This window comes from Nuphar pumila, chromosome 6 (assembly GCF_984573655.1).
Source record: "Nuphar pumila chromosome 6, dmNupPumi1.hap1.1, whole genome shotgun sequence".
NCBI lineage: Eukaryota > Viridiplantae > Streptophyta > Magnoliopsida > Nymphaeales > Nymphaeaceae > Nuphar > Nuphar pumila.
In genome coordinates, this window is record NC_143254.1 from 85,989,344 (window position 1) to 86,009,871 (window position 20,528).

General features: G+C 38.5%; 1 protein-coding gene across 2 annotated transcripts; it reads left to right on the forward strand.

Moving 5' to 3' along the window:
• The first annotated feature begins 9,346 nt into the window (after positions 1–9,346).
• On the forward strand, positions 9,347–17,006 carry PGR7 (proton gradient regulation 7). 2 transcript variants are annotated; one of them, XM_090010371.1, is made up of 6 exons: positions 9,392–9,541; positions 9,629–9,847; positions 10,225–10,305; positions 12,686–12,790; positions 14,190–14,339; positions 16,658–17,006. In XM_090010371.1, the coding sequence occupies exons 1-6, from the start codon at positions 9,428–9,430 to the stop codon at positions 16,886–16,888; spliced, it is 900 nt and encodes a 299-aa protein (XP_089866497.1). In that variant the 5' UTR covers positions 9,392–9,427; the 3' UTR covers positions 16,889–17,006. The 2 variants fall into 2 exon arrangements, with proteins under 2 accessions (XP_089866496.1, XP_089866497.1); XM_090010370.1 differs by having other exon boundaries at positions 9,347–9,847.
• The last annotated feature ends 3,522 nt before the right edge of the window (positions 17,007–20,528 follow it).

Sequence of the window (20,528 nt, forward strand, 5' to 3'; positions counted from 1 at the left end):
TATTCTGCAAACCAAATATACTTTTCTGCAAAATTTAAAAAATTAAAAGTAGTTCTAGGAAAAAATAACAATTTTGAAGTCTAAAATAAAAAATTCAAAAATTTCTGAGTTAAACAAAAAAATCTGGTGATTTTTCTATAAATTCAAAAAGTTTAGGGATTGTTCTGAATAAAACAAAAAATATGATCTTGTCTCGAGTATTTTCTAGAGAGAGGAACTATTTCTGGAGTTTCCCAGAAACAGAGCCTCTGTTCTGAAAATAACAAAGGCCTCAAAAAGGTAATATCTAGAAATTTATGATCCCATTAAGAAAAATATTAAACAAATAAAAATAAAAAGGGAAGTAACTAAAGGGTTTACGACCCTTCAAAAACCACCCCAATTTCCTTTTCTTTTCCTTTCCTTTTTCTTTTCTTTTTCATAGAAAAATGGGGAATTGATTAGGGTTCCCTCTTTATGAGAGGGAAGAGGAAGGGGCGACAGAGGAAAAAAGAAAAAAAATTGTGTACCTCTCTTCTTGTTATTCTTCTTCCTGTTCGCAGAGAGAGGGAGAGAGAGAGAGAGAGAGAGAGACAGTAAGAGACGAGAGAGCATAGAGTAGGGAGAGTGAGAGGGCAAGGAGTAGGGAGAGACGAGTGTTATACCAACCTGGTGAAAATTGGATTTCTGAAAAGAGATTTCAAGCCTAGAGGCACGTTCTTAAGATCGCTATCTTTAGAACTTCAATCGCCCCACTCCGGAAATTCCGAAGATGCGAAAAAGGGTTTTGTTACGACTGAGTTCCCAGGATACAACTAGGCTTGAACCTCAAGAGAGTCACTGCTTCGCAAGAACAGATGACCTCTACCACACATGAACTCTGCAAGCCAAACCGAGAAGAAAGAAAGGAGAAAAATGGAGAGTCAGAGATTCTGATGATCTTCAAAAGACGAAAATAGAAGAATTTATAGACTTTTAGAGAGACCAAAACGTTTTGCGATAAATGAGATTAATGGCCATAAATCTAACGGTTTGAAAATAGTACGAAAAGATACCTGAACGGTCACCCACCTTTGACTGTTAATCAAAGGCCTCCAAAACCGTCCAACAGTCACAAAGCGCCTTAAACTCAATATAAATGATATTATAACTTTTCAAACGGCCAGATATCTCAAAACCGAAAAATAAAAACGGATATTTGCGCCTCATATGCACCTCGCACCGCTGCAAAGTGCAAAGTGCAAAGTGCGCCATCAAAACGCCACATTGCGCCTCAAGCACCCTTGCGCACGCGCGCGCGCGAACGGCGCGTCCGTTGCTGCACGATGCGCAACAACGTCCGCAAGCCACCCATGGACACAAGGCTTACCAAAGTATATAATAGAGAACAAAGTCTGTATTTAAACCACTAGAAAAACTGATTTCTCTTAGATATGGGACTAAACTTTTTAAAACACTTTTGGTGGAAAGAAATCATCAATTTTAAAACTTTTAGGAAGCAGTGAGAGAGACAAAGAGCAAGGAAAGATGAGAGAGCAGAGAGCAGGTAAAGCGAGAGAGTAAGGAGAGACGAGAGATAGAAAAAAGGGAGGCCTCCGACCCTAATTAGGACCGGGGGCCTCCCTATTTGACCCCAAAAATTGGTCAAATGGGGGCTTTGACCCCATTTGACCATTTAAAAAAATGGGTGCACCTTGCCTTGGCGTACGCCTCAAGGGCTTTGCACTTTTTACATGCGCCTCAAGGCATAAGGGGACTCGCCTTGAGGTGAGTCACATTTTTTGCGAATTGAGGCGTGTTTTTGACAACACTGGTTGAGAGAATTTAGAATTTCTTGAAACCATTATCAAGAAAAATATTGACAAACTATATATGTGAATGAAAAAATTGTGATAAATTCCAAGAAACAGATATTCTGATTATACCTCAACATTATCGAGTTAACTTGAGAATTACTGCATTTCGTTTGCTTTTGTGGCTTTCTGAGGTCAATTTGCAAATAACATGATAAATATGATTTATTACCTAACTTTGTTATGTTTATTTTTCATTCAACACGAGAAATTCTCGTTTTATTGTTATTTTTTTCAATAACTAGTAAGTTTGTGGTTGCATCATAGTTCTATGTCAAACATTTTTCAACCAATATAGCATAACATTTGGAGTCCAAGTATGTCGGACACACACACACAGAGAGAGAGAGATGAGTTCCAAATATACACACTTTTCTCATCTAGCCATGTTATGGCTGGAAAACACAACCGCAAAACCGTGTTAAGAAAAGAACCATGCTTCAATCATTTTCCAAATATCGTGCATGTGTGCATGGGTATGCACATACACCACCGATATTGCTGGTTCTTTAAGTTCTTAATTATTATTGAAAATTTTTCTAAAATGTCTTATCACATTCTTCCATGAGATTTTAAAAACATTGAAATCTTTAAGAAAAAAAGGAAGATATACCCTCTTTCTCCAAAAAACTCTCTTCTTGAGTATGAAATTTTTTTTCTGACATATTCATGAGAAAATTTTTATTTTCAATTCATCTAAGAAATTTTCTTTTAATAACAATATTGGGTGACGAGGGTCAAATATGATAGCTGGAGTGTCTCGCTATCTTAACTGAGAGATCCCAGGTTGGGGTGGTTGGTAAGCCCCCAAACCCAATTAAATGCAACCCATCCCAACATGCACACGCACACACACACACACACACACACACACACACACACACACACACACACATGCATGCATGCAGACACACACAAAAACTTCAGCCATGCATGTGCATTTGAACATTGGCTGAACTTTCGGTCCCTACCATGTTTTTTTATCATGTCTGACAACTATGGTGTGGGCGACAACCACGGGTATTACTAATATACACAATTGGTAATTTTGTGCAGTACAATAAAAATCATAACTCTAACCTTGTTTTTCTAGCATTTTTGCAATTTCATAAAAAGTGAGTTATCATTTTTTTTTCTTAAATTCAAGCCAATAACATGGGGCCACAAACCATCAAGGTGAAAAAAATCAACAGTGGTCGGTGAGCCCTATGTGAACCACTTGCGTCAGTTATCCATCTGAAAGTTGACCAAAGTATTGTGGCTGTGTGCTTTAAGAGTTAATTGGTTTAGAAAACCCAAAAAGTCATTTTCTAATTGACAAAATTATGGCTCTTGATGTTGATGTGTTGGATTTGGGACCATTTCCTTGCATATAAGAAAAGAATTTCTGCATGTCAATCTCATGAAGGAGCTCAGTTCCTAGGATTTTGGATCATGAGACCCTGAAAAGTTGGCACCTGACTTATTATTTCTGGCTACAACTTTAATTGGAGGAATCTGAGTAAGACAGATTATGGTCTTAGCTATTATAGCGTGATTCTTAACTTATATGGTAGTTGATTTGGATGGTGAGTTGGGTGAAAAATGCATAGGCAATTCCTGCACGCAAATAATATTTTGAGCACTGTCATCTAAATTAAACTCATTGTGCATATTTTCTTCTGTTAATGTGTTTTTACTTATTCATGTTTATGTCTCTTCCTAGTTCCCGTGCCTCTTTCTTGGATGAAGAGTTTCAATAAGGTGCAATACCTTTGTAATTGAGCTTTATCAATTTTGCATTTGTTCTCTTCTTCCTTGATGTAGTTTTATGGTTATGCTATGTTGTTCTGCTTGTTGCTATTTAATGATACACTAGAATTGACTGCGAAATTGTTGTGCAACAGGTCATATTCCATGACAAGGATAGGAATATTTGTGGAAGAATGTTCCCTTGTAAGTTGTCAGATATTTTTTATTTGGCATATATTATTAATCTTCAATTTCTATTGATATCATTCGTTTTCTTGATGCCCTTGGAACTTTCACTTGTATGTAGCTTTTATGAAACTTTTGCTGGAATTTCTCTCCAAATATCTCTGATTTTCTGTTTGCACTTTAAAGCATCTATTGTTTTCATAATATTTTCAATGTGGGCAGTTCATGTTATGTGAGTTAGTTTGGTCATGTTGTTGCATCTAGGATCTTTTATATGTATACTTTGATATCCTAATACTTTTTTCCTTAAAAAAGACATCCAAATACTTTTCAAGATTCAAGGTAATTTATGTTCACATATTACAGATTATCTGAGGGCGTGCAATTGATATTTTTTAATTAGTTTCCTATTGATTTGTGAAGCTACTGCACTGAATCTAAAATGTGCCCGTTCGGGACATCTTGGTTTGGACTATACATTTTGGCATTGATTGTAGAAAATTTGACTTTTTGGCTTGTCTCCTATGTCACATGGATGTGGTTGTGGGGGCACCGGATATGATCTTAGTTGTCAGAAGTGCTAGTCAGGTCCCTTCCATGTTTTTGTAACCGTTTGTGGGTTATAAAAACGTGGTTAGGGTTGGGGTTATGGATATATGATACACACATAATTCAGAGGATATCTGATTCTGCATTTTCTCTCTCCCTACTACTCTCACTCTCTTTTTCTTGAGTTTTCTCAGAAAGGGGTTTTCTGCACAGCGGTTAAGAGAGGTTGTCTTCGAAGGACGATTCGTTGGAGTGCACCGATCCTGATCGTCGAGGCTATTGTATCTTGGAGGAAGGATGCCAGACCCTGTTTGCATTGTATGTGGGGGTGAATCTTCTTTAAGGGGAGTACTTTCGTACGCCTTAGCTTATTACATAACATTAACATGCTTTGGTTGTTTTTATTGTGTTCTATGCAACTGTCTGTTGTTTTGTCTTTGTTTGGATTTTGCTATAATGCAAAAACCGACATGTTTGCTCTCTTTTCATGTTTCGATCAACTGTCTATCATGATTTTCATGTTGATTTATATCTGTTTTATATCATGCTGTTGATTGAAACGATACGATTTGAAATATGATCCAACAATGGGGATTGCAAAATTGTTCTTTGTTCTTAACAGATCATGTGCATTTGCTCTATATGGATAAACAGAACTGTTGAAATATCTATTTATTGTTTATTCCAGACAAAATCTTGTCTGGATTACTCTCTGCTAGTGTGCAGGGATGCTGCACTGCTGGTGTCTCGTCACTTTCTCGATGCTTATGCCTTTTCACACCCCTCTTTGAGAGTACGCTGGAGGCAGTTATAATATGCTGTTACTATTCTGCATCCGTAGGTAACTGCTTTAGACAGAAATCCAAAAAAATAGGAAACACCCTCTCTCTCTCGCGCGCTCTCTCTCTCTCTCTCCATACGGTTCCCACTTTCTCACGTCTAAGATATCAGTTCTAATAACGGCAAACCTTAGAAGCCAGATAAGTCTCTCTCTCTCTCCATATTTACTATTTTACTATGCCTTCTAAGGTTCACGTACTCTGGCTTCCTGGTTTAACATCACTAAATCCTTTTTCCAATGCCCCAAATAGCATTGAGATCTACTGTAGACGATCCATGATGCCGGGAAGGGCGTAGTTTTGCAGATGTTCTGCAAGTTTGAATATAAGATTTGCCTCATTCCTTTCGTAGCCTAATGAGAGTTATCATATGTTTTCATATATCATTTAATATATTTTCATGAGTTTTTAGTGCAGGATGTTGAAAGTCGATTTTTTTTTCTTATATTTTAATGTGCAGGATGTTGCAAGCCAAAATTTTCTTCATTTTATTTATAAATGCCCTGTATTCCTTTTATCTAGTGTAGATGGAGCAATTTCAAATTCAACAAAAAACAAAATCAATCCTTTGAATCTTAGGCTATGTTTGGGACCCTTGAATCGTCAGTTGTGTTGTGGTTTCCACCATGCTCCCATACCCTCTTGCTGTTTGGCAGCAGTGGCGTTGCTGAAAAATACGTTGGGGCTGGTGTTGGCAACACCACATTTCAACAACTTTCACGAGGAGTTTTTTGGCAACTCCATCTCTCAATATCACACGTTGGCAAAACGATATTTTGGAAACACACTGAAACCAAGAGCACCATCTTCAAGGGCCTTTTTTCTGCGTGTGTGGTTCTCTTCATCATATGATATATGCACACCATTGACACAACTATCATGACACCAACCAAACCTACCAACACCAAAAAAAATTGAATGAAATTCACCAAAACAAATCGAGCTCTCAAATCTAACTTTGTACATTTTCTTAAAAAAAAACTGTGTACATTTTGCAGTACCTTTGATTAGAAAAAAACATCTCACTTTGAACATTTTTGCAGCACTAGATTATACGACCCTCACATAATCTATAACCCATCTAAACCCCACTTTACAATGCTCATCCAAAAAGAAACCCCTAAAATGGCTCAACACCACCCACCCAACCCACCTTACGATGGTTTGGGCATATTCGGCAAAGGCCTAATGATGCTCCGGTTAGAAGGATGGAGAAATGGGAAAATTTATTAGCTAAAAGAGGTCGGGGTAGGCCTAAGAAGACTTGGATGGAGATGATAAGAAAGGATATGAATGCATTGAACCTCACCGAGGACATGACATTGGATAGAAATGATTGGAGGAGAAGGATTCATGTGGAGGACCCAAAATGATTTTCTTTTTGGTTCATATCGCCGACCCCAATTGTTTGGGATGAAGGCGTTGTTGTTGTTGTTGTTGTTGTTGTTGTATTGTTTGAGTTCAGTTCAATTCAGCACCACCCCTACCCAACCCGCCTTGTAATGGGGCTTCGTTGCTTCAGTTCAGTTGAAGCACAAAGACCCAGGCTCAAGTTTTGACAAGCTCAATGAAGCTTATATATATATATATATATATATATAAAAGCTGCCAACACAGATGTGTGCCTATGGGGCTTTTGAAGGGTTATTTTTATGTTTTTCTCAAATATGACTATACAGATGTGTTCCACGAGGTTTAAAAATCGATGATGTAAAATTTTATAACATTATAAGTATCCAATGCTTAAAAAATCATGCTTTTTTATCGAAAAAATACAATCCAAGTGCCAAAGGCATATGCGTGGTCAGATTTGTGAAAAATTACTTGGAACACCCCCCTCCCCCCCTCTTCCCCTTTTGCTTGCGGTAGGCTGCCATTACTGCCATAGGCACCTAAGGTTATAGCTACTCTCTCTTTCTCTCTTTCTCTCTCTCTAAAGTGGTAGTCAGCTACCACATACTCATATGTGTGGCATCTAACTACCACTTTTTTGGCTTACTGGCTTTTGAAGGGGATTTTACATGTTTTTCTTGAAATTGACCATACAAATTTGTTCTACATGCCTGATTATATAGGAATTGATATTTGGATCATCCAATTCTCACATGCAAGTAGGCTTTTATAAGGTTTAAAAATCAACCATGTAAGATTTTCATAAATATTCAAGGCATAAAAAATTATGTTTTTTTTATAAAAAAACATGATCCAAGTGTTGTTTCTCATCAAATCAATAATGTCGAATATATCTACACAACTTTAAAACACTTGATCACTCACAATAGGTTGGCGGTAGGCTAGAAAAGTGGTAGGCTTACCACTTTTTCATATATATATATATAGTGGTTTTGTACTGTGATGCCATATGGTGGTATAAACTCTTGTTTGCATAGATCTAGCCACTAAATGGTAAATCAAACTTTATAGATTGTTTATAGCATTATTTATTTAGTATTCTATAAGACGTTTTGAAATGGTGAAATCAATGGCTCATGATTCATCAAAATAAGGGTGGTTTAAAAAATGATATAAAAGATCATATTTAAGTCAACTTTAATTTGCCAATCATGTTGCAAGTTTAAAACCGGGTGGCACCTTAAATAATAATTGGTGGGGTCTTCCTAACCCCAACTTGCCTTTAAAAAAAAGTCAATTTTAATTCATGAAAATAATAAACTCAACAGTAACATTTTGCTTTTAGAGTTTAAACATATGTAAACGGGGTGTGTCCTGTCAGAGGCTATGGTGGTATAAAATTGCCATATATTTTTTCTTCAAAAAATAACTGTATTGTCATTGTAAAATGATGCATTATTTGAAATGACTCACAATTTGTCGAGATCCTCTTTATATCCAAATTTTTTTATTCTTGACTTTTGTAAGACATTTTTACCTTTCATACAAGAGAATTTGTTGAGCTTCACACGCTATATAGGAACGTCGTTCGAAGCTCACATCACAATAAAAAAGAGATTCACATGAACATTTTGCGGACTTAAATGAAATTCACATAAACAAAAATGCAAACTTGCTAACTTGAATCTCAACTAAAGAGATTCACATATTAAATGCACACATTTTTTGATGTTTGTAACCCATATACGAACCTTCTGAAATTGAAAAGTTTTAGCTCGACAGGTTCGCTCCATACTTTTGGGTAGATGTCATGTAAACCTCCTTTAACTAAAACTTTTTTAAAGTCAAATATGTTTAACCTTTGTAAATCATTTTTGTGAATGTCTCTAAACTTTGCATGTTTTTTTATTCTTGTTTGGTAGGTTTGCATCCTGTATTTGTGGACCTCACGACCTTTGCACAAATACACGCTTGTTGTGAACCTCCTTACCCTCGCATGGTGTACAAATCGAGCCCGTAGGTCTTTGTCACACATTTGTGGTTCTTACTACTTTCGTGCAAATATTGTGGAGATTTCTTTTTAACTAAAATGACATAATGTCTAGACGTACATTAGCAAAAGTCACATTCCAAAGCTTTATATACAAAATTATTTTTTAATGTAAAACAAATATAATTAAGATGTAAATGCCTTTAAAATCTCATGATTATGTCGTGACAATTTCAAAATACGAACATTATTTGTTAGACACGGTGGAAAAAACTACCCAAAATTCCAGCTTTAGCAGCTTGGTAATTTTTTTCTTGGCTGGTAGAGTAATATATATGTGGAGGGCAGCCCACGCTGATCATTCTCATTGGCTGGTAGAGTAACATATATTTGGGGGAACAGTTAGGGTTAATACTTCGAGTTATTGAAGGCCTGTTGAGTATATCAATCTTTGTTTTCATTTTTTTTAGATTTTTTTTGAGATGGGAGTCTATGGATGTGATCTAAAAGGTTTGTTTAACATAAAATGAGTTTTAAATAATGTGCAGGTTTTTAAAGATTTCAAAACTCAATAGCATACATTCTACTAATTTTACGATTTAAAAAATCATATTTTTAAGTCCAAATAACATGATCCAAGATTTGATATTAGCAAACAAACCAGTGCTTCGCTTGAACCTCTGAAGAGTTCCGTGCCCTCGATGGCACCGAATGTTAACCCCCACAGTCCACGCGAGGTATTTTTATTTGCTGCTAGAGTAATATACAGTGGTAAGTTGCCCCCCCACCAATCACCATAAATCTGGACAGTCATTTCAGAGATGAGCGGCATGCGTATGTGCCAATCTGACAAAACAAAGGAGCCCGTGGTTTCTCATCTAATCAAATTGACGTCCAGAGCTACTCCATCTTTCTCTTTCTGAAGGCGCTCCATCTCTCCTGCCACGATGCTGCCACACGCCCTTTCCTTCAACCCATCAACCATCTCTCTGCCACCTTCAAGAGGCCCATCTCTCGCTAACCATTCTTCACACACACAAAAGCAACTCCTCTTTGCTTATGTTAAGCAGCACCCACCTCTCAAATCTTCCATCAAGCCTCTGAAATGCTCAATTGCCGTGGCTGAATCTGACCCGATGGTATTGCAGACCAAACCAACCAGACCATATTCAGAAGAGGTGTCGAGGACTATCATGGAGCTGGGGTCACAAGGGACACTCTCTGCATTGACTCAAGAAGGTTGGCCTTTGGGGATCGGCGTTCGTTACGCTGTGGACGGCGAAGGGATGCCCATCTTGAGTTTAAACCCCATGAATCTGCGGACCCCAATTTTCTCCACCAATGATAGGTCCAGTCTCCATGTTCAGGTAGTGTCCCACTTGATAGGATTTATATTCATTTTTACCTGCAAAACTGTTTCGTTTGGATGTGTTTCTTTAGGAAATTCACTGGTTTTTATGAGCATGAACACTTTAAAATTGGAATTAAGTGGGAGGGTGGTCCATGGAGTTTTGATTTTGGGAAATAAAATGTAGTTGGGCAGCTTTATTCTTCTTGGTTGGTGTATATATTAGTGGATCAGGGAAGAGTTTTTCTTTTTCTTCTTTTTTTCAAGTAGAAGAATTGAAGAATACTTGGAATTATTGAAGCTGGGAAATGATTTTTTTTTTTAATTTTGGTTGGTGAGAACGGTTTCAGCTTTGATGCTGTTTATTGTTGTTGTTATTTCGTTTGGGTGATCCAGTTGGAGCAGAATGGGTCTTGCACTCCTCAGTGTACTCTGCAGGGCTGCCTTTCTCGACCAGAAGACAAGGTGCTGCGGAAGGTGCGAGTTTAGGGACTTGTTTGTTTTATTTTAATCTTGTGTTTGTGATTAGAGAATTTTTGGGAATACTGATGCTGCACTCTTTCGAAAAATTTCAAATATTTGCCACCATGATTAAGTCCATTTTCATGGCCATTTTTTAATGTGTTCCTTTTGAACACATTTGAATTTGACAAAGCACTTTTAGTCATAGTTTTCTCTTCTACATATCATTCGTCATTATGAAGCCCTAGTTTGCAGTTCATCCGTAGTGTTCTAATCTCTTATGAGGTTAAATGACCTTTTCAGTTGATTTTGGCATTAAGTTGCTATTCTGAACGTTTGAATCTAAAACAAATGATAACCAACCAATTCGGTTGCAAGTTATTCTATGGATGTTAGTTACCTCTTCTTCCTCCATGCATGTCATGCCACCCATCTTATTGTAAAATCTTGAACAATTATTTGTTACTATTTAGAAACATCATGTTTCTGCTTTTTATTTGACAGTATCCGGTTTATGTGTGGTTCTGTTCTTTTATGCCCTAGCAATGTACTGATGCTTGTAACGGTTGAGTTTGTCAAAGAAAGTCATTTGTATTTTAATAAAAAAATGGATAATCAAATATCTTAACACTCTGCATGAGCTCTAGCAAGTTCTTTTCATGCAGTGTCTGTCATCAATTGCACTACAAATCATTGGACAAAGAGAGAGAGAGAGAGAGAGAGAGAGAGAGAGAGAGAGAGATCACCAATGCTCATTGGGCGGTTGGCTATGTAACACGGATTCTTCTAACAGGACACCGCACCCGCACCCAGGTGGGTGCGACACTTGGACACAGCTTCCTTTGTTTTAGGTGAAGTCAACCACAGTGAGGTCCATTTCTATCCAAAAGTAGATCCAGTTAACCCTAATCAAGTCCATTTTTATCTATATTATATATATAAATACATAAATGCATACGCATACATGCAGTGTTAACTTAAAACTGTTCAAAATTATATATATACCCTCCCCGCACTCCCGCACCCAAGTTTTTTTAAAGTGCCGTATCGCCGCATCCTCACCCGCACCTATGTGACATAGACGGTCGGTTAGCAATCATTTGACAGTCACAGAGAAAGTGAAAGCGGGGTGGTGTGTGTGTGTGTGTGTGTGTGTGTGGGGGGGGGGGGGGGGGGGGGGAGGGGGGGATGTTGACTTGGGATGGGTGGGGGTCTGTGCTCACAGAATGCCTATATATATATATATATATATATATATATATATATATATATATATATATATATATATATATATATATATATATATATATATATATATATATATATATATAGTCACTAGAATATGAAAACTGAAGATATGAGAGCTATCATGTGACACGTGATTTTTATGGTTTTTTTGTTCTTTTCTTTTGAATCTAACTGTACAGCTGTGATCTACATGCTTGGTTTTATAAAAACCACCTCTTGAATCATCCGATTATGATGCATAAACAAGATTTTTTAGGGCTTTAAAATCAATATCTCAAGATCTTCATAAATATCCAAACATCCAAAAATCATATTTTTTCACCGAAAATACTCGATCCAACAGCTGATATCTTGCAAATTCACCATGCAGCAAACACAGACATGGTTGGATTTGCAAAAAAAGTGTTGAAAATGCTTAGAAATGCCCAGTTCACACAGTAGTTCTCATATTCTAGTGTCTCTCTCTGTCTATATATAATGGTGTGATTACGTGCAAACTAGTTTGGATCTCCTATGCGCAAGTTGTTTTGATCCAAACCAACCTCATGGATGGATTCAACATTGTCAAAATAGTGGGAACCGGCTTTTGGATCATATTTTTCCAATGAAAAACACAATTTTATGACCCGGGAAAGTATCACACATTGTAGACTGTCAATTTTTGAAGCATTATAAAATCCTAACTATGTGTTGGAATCGGACAATTCAAAAGCTGATTCCCACCAAGTGAAGCATGTAGATCACATCTATAAGGTTGATTCCATGGAAAACAACAAAAAAAGAAAGAAAAGAAAACTAAGGGGCGTTTGTAGGTAATGGTGACAATAGCCACTAAAGCCCCATATATCACCTACGCAACGATAAATCCTTTTTAGTAGCCTATGGGGCTTTAAGAAGAATTCAATTTGTATATCTACATATATTGATTTTTGAGCTTTTCTTTACTCATCAATTTCAGCTGCCAAATGATAAATATCTTGTCAAGCATTGTTTTTATAATTATTTTCATCTATTCATTTTTCCTTCTCTAACATTTCATGTCATGACTTGTTTCCATTTCTGCTGCAAATTTTACCATTCTTGGTTACTAAAAGTTAGGAATAGTTGTTATTGACTAATACTTAGTAAGTTCCATGGCTTGTTGCAGAGGCTGCAATCAGTGTGGAAGAAAAAGTTTGAGAAGGAAATTGGTGAAGACTTTCTTTACATCGTGACTGTTGAAAGGGTGCTTCATATGGAAGATTTCAAAGAGGTATTGTTAGTCCAACTTTTTTTTTCTTTCTTTTTTACTTTTTTAGAAGTTGAGGAACCCACCAGGATTTAGCCTTTTTGATCCCACCTTATAGTGGTAAACTTTGGGAGAGTGGATCAGCCCCATAGTGCTGTTCCATACCTGTTGCAGGTTTGATCCCAGGGGAATCAAACTTGTCATGTTTGGGATCTCCGGACTTCCTGATGCTCCTTAACCAATTCAGCAACACTGTGGAGGCTAGTCCGACTTGGTGTTAGTGATGGAAAATCTTGAATTTCCATTTAAATTGCTTTGACTGGATGGTTGATCATGCCGCAGTATGGGTTTGTCAAATCTGGTACCTTTTTCCTAAGTGCCAATTTGTGCATTGAACTTTTGTAAGTGGTAGATGCCTGATTGATCTAGTTTGGGCTTGGTGTGGGATTTTTTTTATTCTTTTAGGTCTGCAAGGACTATGACATTCTGGCTTACGGTTGTGAGGCTCAACAGACTGGTTGCCCTGACTTTGGACCAAATGACCATATTATTCTGCTTTTTGTGTCTTGATTGCTATGTGATAATTCTGATTACTGTATTGTAAGCATATTATCTTCTCCTGAAGTCAATTGCATCCATAAGTTTATACTGCTTGCTAATCTTACGAAGGGTGAGCTTGGGTTTTCGTTTTTATCCCCCTAAAAAACGGGCTAAAAACCACCTCTCATATCTGGTTTTGGACAGACTTTGTCTTATCCATGCTGGGCACCTTGGTCTTTGACAACCATGGCCTTACAACAGTCACAATTCATCTCTGACATTTTGAATTTATTGTGTTCTTAAAGTCTCATTTCAAAAACCAAAAAACTTCAATAAATTTGAGCTAAAATAGAAAAATGAAGATCATGATATTATTACATGTTCTTAATTGAATTGAATTTATTTATTAGTTTTAGATTTTCCAATTAAGGATCCCTGATGTTTCTTGAGGAAACAGCTTATTTCTTAATTCTCCAAATAAGCTTTCACAGTATTATTGTGAGAACGGTTTTGTGAGCATGCTTGTCTAGTGGAATTTTTCAACATGGCGATGGGCATGATATGGATTTTGAAAAGCTTCCTGACAGTTTTTTTAGAACTCATATAGGTGGCAAGTCTACTCTTTTGTAATATTTCTGTTGGTAAAGAGAAAATCTCACTATGACATATTTCTAGAATTTCACAAGGATCCCTCCTAGTATTTTATTATCTGCTGGATCAAATGATGTATATCTTGCCTGATGTCGAAGAAAAAAATGGGGAAAAAATAATTAGATAGACTACCATTAAAATGCACATGTGAGCAAATTTGTCATTAAAACATCCAAACCATGTTTTAGTGTGGCACTGCAAACTTTAATTACAGGCTTATTTCACATTTCAGGATGGCATATGGGTGACAGCATCAGAATATAGAAATGCATTGCCGGATCCTCTACGCACATGTGCAGAAAATATTGTAAATGAGATGAATAATAAACACATGGAAGATATCCATCGGTTTTGCAACATCTTTGTGGACTTGGAATTTCAGGTTTGCATGCCAAGCTTTGACTTAAATTATTGGTAAATTTTATTGATGTGGGAACTGATTAGAGAATTTATGATAGTAGCAATATACTATTTACAGAAAGAGGTAATGCAGTCTTTCTACCATTTCTTATATGTTTCAGGATAAAGAAAAATAGAAATAACATTTTTTTCTTGATGCATAGTTCTAGATAGTAGATATGTAGTAGTCAACTATAACCATGAAAAAGAGAGCCTTTTGAAGGGGTATAGAAGGCTTGTGCTTGTGATAATATTGGAAGCTTTTTTTTGGTGTATATAGTATATACAGCACAAACTTCTTATTTCTCGAATATCTGATCATATATGACAGAACCAAGCTTTAGTTCTTGCTGTACATGATTAATTGTTTCTACTTTCTTGTAAAAGTCTTTTCTTATGCTGACAAAATTGGTTTTCTGGTCAATTTGCAGGCCAAAATTCTCATCTTGTACAAGTTATCTGGAAAATATGAGCTGTTTCATAGAACATAAATTTCTGAATGAGTACTTCCGTCTCACATATCTAGAACTCATTGGTTTTATAGAAATGAAAAGATATGATTGTGGTTACATGCTAATACTTTACAAGAATCCAAGATCAAAAAATATCAAATAGTACATTGAGATCATCTATCTGTCCCTTTATTGTCAATGGACATGTATAAGATCAAAGGTGAGAGTGGCAGTCATTTCCTTTGGACTTCAAAAATGAAGATGAACTGACTGGCTTGGACTAAACTAAATGTGAATTGTGTATGTTACATCACAAAACCAAGTGTGAGCTTGCCAATATAGGGCCTTATTTTATGGAGTAATTGTGCATGAATTAGTAGTTCTGGTAGAGCTAATGCTCTTCTTGCTTGTTATCCATTTAGACCATCAAAAGCGCTTAGTCAATGTGCTTGTTTTTTCACTCCTTTAAACTTGATAACCTGCAGATACCTCAGCTAGTATTCTCACAATTTATCAATCATCAGTCGACTAGTTGCTGGTTTGGACTTTGTTGTCTCTTTTCGTTCTATAGTTGCTATATGCCAAGATGTGGGCTTGCCAAACCAGAGTTGCTAGTCGGGGAAGCGGGAGCGGGAAGCGAGGCACTTTCAAAATTTTAGGAAGCCGGAAGTGCGGGATGATTTAGAAGTGAACCAGAAATCGTCTCGGAAGCGAGAAGAGAAGCTAACCAGAAGCGACATAGGAAGCGACCTAGGAAGAGAGGGGGAAATGAAAAAAGAGAAAAAATAAAAATGAAAACACCAAAAAAAATGAAAAAAGAAGGGGAAGCGCGCTTCTTAGCACGTACGTTTCGCGCTTCCGAAACACTTTTTTGGGAATCATGCTTCCCCATGTCGTATGGCACTTCCGGTAACCCTGTGCCAAACCCTCTTGTGTGATGTTATCAGGCTTGCATGCATCCCCACTTCTTCGTATCCTGCTTCCGCGATTGCTTCAGTTCCATCTCTGGATCTCCTGAAGTGTTGATACCTTTGGAAATATTACTCTTCTTCAAGCCTCAAGACTCAGAGTTTGTGTAAGTTTCCTCATTTTATTAGGAACAAGGATTAGGATGCTGGAGGTGGATGTGTTAATCCTTGATTGTTCTCTATTTTCATGCCCTACTCTCCTCTATATATAGTATTAAGGGGTCAAGGAACTGTGTGCTTTAAGAATATTTAAGGTGGTTTAACACTATAAATTAGATGGACTCATAACAAACATTCAAGTTGGAGTGCATGCTTCTCTCTGAAGTGCGAAATTTTGGTATCTTTATTTGCTAAAGTTAGAAATGACAACCCTTGGCCTACCAAAAAAAAGTTAGAAATGACAAATACTGTATCAATTTAAGTTCTTAACTAAAAAATTCTTTATAACTTTAAAATGAGAACTGGTTTTGTGAAGATGTTTCTTGAAGCATATGTCTTGCTAGGAATCCTCTGCCAGTGTTTCATGGTCCTGAATGGCATTTTCAGATGCCTTCTCAGTTCTCATTTATTGCCTTTATGCATGCATTGCTGTTTGTAGTTCAAAAGAACTTCATCACCTAAAGGACGGGTATATATGCACTGTTATAGCAAACTTCCTTTTTGGTCTTTCCAAGAAGAGGAGTAAGAAGAAAAGAGCACATGGTTTTGTTTTCAGTTCATATTTAGCTGTTACGACTTATAACAAATGCTGCACACAGACTTTCAAGATTAAGTACTGAAGACATAACTTATGATTCAGTTATAAGCTATATACTATTTGAAAAATCTGTCAATGTGGCTGTTTACAGCTTATTAGAGCTGAAGTGAGATTGCTCTTGCAGGTAACAGAAGCAAGAATGATATGGATTGATAGGTTGGGCTTTGACTTGCATCTTCGTTCTTCAGAGGAAGACATTTTTGCAGTCCGCATTCCTTTTGTTAGAGAAGTAACAGATGAGAAAGCTGCAAAATCATCAATGACTTACATGTCCCAACTTGCATGGGAATTGGAAAAGAATTTCACTGCTCCAGAGTTTGAGAAGGTCAAGTGTTTAAAAAGAGTAACAAGGTAGTCTTTCTTTTTTGTCTAGTAGCTATGTCTCATGGAGAGGCTTGCTTCAATCAGCAAGTTTGAATCCTTGTACTATTTATTGCCAAATTTTTATCAAAAAGTACGGAATTTTCCTCGAGAATTTCAAGCTTTTCTCCATCGGCTAAGACTCTCTCCCACTTTGCAAATTATGAAGCCTTTGTATTGGGATGTTAAGCTTCACCATAAAGGCACGTTTGGACATCACACACCGCATTTAGAGTATGAAATCAGTTTTCTTTGTTTGGTTTTTTGGTGGCTTCCTGATGTGAAATAATTTATGTTCCTTAATGTGACAAGCAGTGTTGGGGAGCCCTTTTGCTTGTTCGTTGCGTATTCTACCATGGTGAATCACATAAAACGCACATAATTCTTTTCGTCTTGATATACCACTGTGTGTTGGACATTATGGGGTTATGGGTTCAACCCACAGTGTGACCCGGATTGATACCCATTAGTGGGTCACGTTAGTGGCCACGTAATGGGGTTAGTGGGTGGGAGTTACGTGAATGTGGAGAGATCACATTCACGTAACTGCTTAATCTCCCATCACATAAGGGGTTAGGGGCTACGAGGATGATGAGACACTCATAGCATTCAATTCCGCATTCGGATACAACGGAATAGGTTCTTGCTCACCATCGACCTAAGGCCTGGGCTCATTGTGGGTGTCGACCGGCTGAGGAGAACGCCGAATTTCCTACACGCACTATGACGAATTCAGGTACGCTTCCTGTCAATGTTTTACAGGATTCGCCAACATTGGGTTATGGGCTCACAACCACGCATTTTCGCCGCGCGTGGCCGTGTAGGCCCTTTCGGCGTTTCGCCCCGTTGTCTGAATTCTGCGACAGCATGTCACCATGGGGTGACATCCTGGCAGACTGTCGCAAACATCACTGTTTGCGACAGAGGATGGAAATATTATTTCTGGCAGACTGTCGCCCTGGGGCGACAACCTTCATCGGCAACTGTCGCCGTAAGAGCGACATCTATTTCCCGACAGCTATCGGCTCAGGTGAACCTCATTAAAAAAAAAAAAAACAGATCGATGTATACCTGTGGCCGCCGGGCTGCAGGGAGGATCTGTCGTCGTCGGGATCGTCGCCGGAGCTGTCGCCTGAGATCCCCTGCACCATCGGGTTGCAGGGTGGTCGGCATATGTCGGAGGTGTTGCCGGGGTTGAGAACGTCGGATGGCCGGCATCTAGGGTTTAAAAAAACCCCTTTTCTCTGCCCAGCGTTCCATCAGGCCGCAGTGGAGTCGCCGTTGCCTGAGCGTCTGCAGGCGATTCCAGCCGGTGTCGGCAATTGCACGCCGCCGTGGGGCGACGTTGTTCGCCGATGGAAGGGCGACGTGGGTTGTCGAAGGATTTTTTTGGGCATCCTTAAACAGCAACAGGATCCGTGATGCCGGGGCTGTCGCCGGATTGGACGATCGCCGTGGGGCGATATGCCGGTTGGATCGATCGTCTGTCGCCGACGATCTTGTCGGCGCTGCTGCTCCAGTCGTGCCTTGTTTATTCCTCTGCCTCTTCAGCCATCAGACGACAAAACCTTGCAACATCGCCGTGGGGCGATGTTTTTTCGTCGGAGGGTTGACGCCGGTCGTCGGCAGGTGACATCGGAAGCCGACAACCGGCGTCAGTCTTCGTTTGGTGACGTGGGTCACCGTGGAACCGAAAAGGGTGGAAACCCTTTCGGTTTCTCTATTAAAATGAAACAAAAATCATGTTTTTGTTTCATTTTAACAAAGAACCGGATCAGGTCCTTTTAGGACCGGGTCCAATCCGGATCCATTAAGAGTCGGGTCCGACCCGGGTCCGTTTAGACCGGGTCTAACCCGGGTCCGTTTTGGACAGGGTCTAACCCGGTTCTATTTAGGACCGGGTCTAACCCGGGGTCCGTTTGGACCGGGTCTAACCCGATTCTGTTTTGGATCGGGTCTAACCGGGTCCGTTTTGGACCGGGTCTAACCCGGGTCTGTTTCGGACCGGGTCTAACCCGGGTTTTGTTCAGGCCAGTTCCGACCCGTATCAAGTATGGGTCGGGTCAGACCCGTATCAAGTATGGGTCGGGTCAGACCCGTTTCCCATTTGAACTGGGTCAGATCCATGAAAGCAGGATCCGAACACTATTAAGACTGAATCGGATCAGGAACCTGATCCGACCCCTTCCGGAACCAGTTCGGAGCCGTTTTTGATCAGTTCTTTCCAGTTTTTCACCAGTTCTGAGATGCTGAGACCCTGTTTTCATAAATATAAAGAGATACATGGATTTTGGCATACAGTTATAGGGTTTTATGAACTTTTGTTCATATTAAGTATCAGTTTATAAGGTTTAGAACCGGTTCGGACCCTTAGATGACCGGTTCGGGGCGGTTTCAGACCGGTTTAGAGTGTTTTTAGATCGGTTCCTACTTGAGGACTCTGGGTTTTACCCATATGAGCATGCTTTTGTTATTTTTCATGCTTTATAAAGTATTTATTTTAAATATGCATGACTTATGCATGTTAATTCATGTATTTTGCGTTGGTTAAATTGTGCATGATGGTTTTAAGCATGAATTGTAACTAAATTCATGACAATTAGTTTATGCATATTTGTTAAAGTATGAACTTATACTATGTCATGAATGTGATGCATTAAAATGTGTGCATGGGCGTGCTCCATAATACAAATAGGATTTTCGGTAAAAGATCTTGATTGATCGATTCTTGTAATCACCAAAGTGATCTGAGCCGTGTTAATTAAGGATTCTTTGGACCGTATTAAGATTCGTTATTATGATTGTGTGTGAATTTATGAAACATCGATTCTACCCAAAGGTAGGTCGTTGTGTTCCAAATTTACGTAGGGTGTGATAGTAGATGTGTATTCCCGCCCATGAAGCATGTTCGTACCCAAAGGTACAGTGCTGAATTGCCTCTGGATTCATGATCTACTAGTTTCACCAACTGAAGTCAATTTATTAGAATTAAAGAGACGAAGCAATTATGAGTATTATCATTTTCACCAAAGTGAAACGATAATGACTCAACTATGCTTGTCTCAGAAAAGGTGAAAATAAAGGGTCTCACTTTTACCTTTTCAACACGAGTCTCGTCTGAGCAATAATAATAATGTCTTTCCGTTTTCGTTCCTTGTTTTATCAGGTTTCTTCCATATCGACAGTTCTAGTAATATCCCTATCTTAGACAGATCAAATTTTTCTGATTGAAAAGAAATCATGTTATTCACTTTGGGCTATATGGATTTAGATCTGGCCCTTAGAATTAACGAACCTCCCGCTCTTACAGAGTATAGTACAGCCGATCAGAAGGCTGCCTCTGAGAAGTGGGAGCGCTCGAACAGACTTAGCCTGTTGCTTTTACAATCTCGAGTGACTAAGAATATTCGAGACGTCATTCCTCATTGTAGGACTGTGAAGGAATTTCTGGGAGCCATTGAGGCTCAGTTCGTCACTTCTAATAAGGCAAGGGCCAGTACGCTCATGCCCAAATTAGTGTCTATGAAATATGTTGGTGACAGTCACATCCGACAACACATTTTGGAAATGAGGAATATTGCGACTCAATTGAATGACATGAAGTTTGCCATCTCTGACTCCTTAGTCCATCTGAT